The sequence below is a fragment of the Eimeria mitis genome, genomic scaffold (genome assembly GCF_000499745.2).
Source record: "Eimeria mitis Houghton genomic scaffold, Emh_scaff5384, whole genome shotgun sequence".
NCBI lineage: Eukaryota > Apicomplexa > Conoidasida > Eucoccidiorida > Eimeriidae > Eimeria > Eimeria mitis.
The window spans coordinates 967-2,152 of NW_013573659.1; the positions used below are offsets into that span (position 1 = coordinate 967).

At 59.6% G+C, this 1,186-nt stretch overlaps 1 protein-coding gene across 1 annotated transcript in view; it reads right to left on the minus strand.

The window, feature by feature from the left end:
* Positions 1-1,186, minus strand: part of EMH_0081730 (uncharacterized protein) — a gene marked incomplete at both ends in the record, with an annotated part of 2,343 nt that overhangs the window by 517 nt on the left and 640 nt on the right. The window contains one exon of the mRNA XM_013500423.1: positions 31-1,121. Within this exon, the coding sequence (XP_013355877.1) occupies positions 31-1,121 (1,091 nt within the window). The remainder of the gene's footprint in view (positions 1-30; positions 1,122-1,186) is intronic.

Sequence of the window (1,186 nt, forward strand, 5' to 3'; positions counted from 1 at the left end):
GCAGCAGCAGCCGTACCTGCTGCTGCTGACACTCAGGCAGGGAGCAGCAGCAAATCAAAATGCACCGCTGCAGCAGCTGCTGCTGCACCGGGCTGCTGCTGCTGCAGCTCCAGTCAGAAGCCTCCTTGCAGCAGCCGTTGCTGCTGCTGCTGCTGCTGCTGCTATGGCTGCTGTTGCTGCTGTTGCTGCTGCAACATTGATGCAAAGCAGCAGCAACTGCAGCAGGAAGAAACAGCAGCAGCTCATCATGCAGCAGCGCCTCTTCTATTATCTGCTGCGCGAATGCAGCAGCCTGCTGCTGCGGCAGCAGCAGCAGCAGCCGCTGCAGCAGCAACCGCATTGACGAAACGATGTATGCGAGCGCATGTCCTTGCTGCTGCTGCTCTTCCTGCTGCTGCTGCTGCTCCTCTTGCTGCTGCTGCTGCTGCTGCTGCTGCTGCTGAACGTATGCAGCTGCCAGGTTTCTGAGGAGAGCAATAAGCTTGCTGCTGTCTAGCAGCAGCAGCAGAGAGGCAGCAGGACTCCCCTTCATTTGCTGCTGCTCCAGCTCTTGCTGCTGTTGCTGCTGCTGCTGTTGCTGCTGCTGCTGTTGCTGCTGCACGATTGCGGTGTATATACACAAAGCACTCGCCAGGCCGTCTGCAGCTGAGGCCAGAAGACGCAACTTTGCTGCTGCTGAAGGCACCAGCAGCAGTTGCTGCTGCTGCTGCTGCTGCTGCTGTTGCTGCTGCTGCTGTTGCTGCTGCTGCTGCTGCTGTTCCAAGGGCTCTGCAGAGCAGCAGAGAATATCACAAAGCTGCTGCAGCAAACGGCTGGGGATAGAAGGAACAACCAATCCGTCCTGCTGCTGCTGCTGCTGCTCTGGCTCCTGCTGTTCCTCGAGCTGCTGCTGCTGCTGCTGCTGCTGCTGCTGCTGCTGTTGCTGCTGCTGTAGCTGATACAAAGAGGTATCCCAGCGGCCTACGAGGACGCAGCAGCAGCCGATGGAGATTTCAGCTGCTGCTGCTGCTGGCAGCAACCCTACGATGGGCGGCTTCGGCTGCTGCTGTTGCTGCTGCTGCTGCTGCTGCTGCTGCTGCAGCGTGCTGCTGCTGCTGTCTTCAAGGCTGTCAAGTGCTGCTCTGCATGCGGCCTCAACTCCCTCTGCTACAGCGCGCAGCAGCAGCCTGGCTTGCCATTGCTGCTG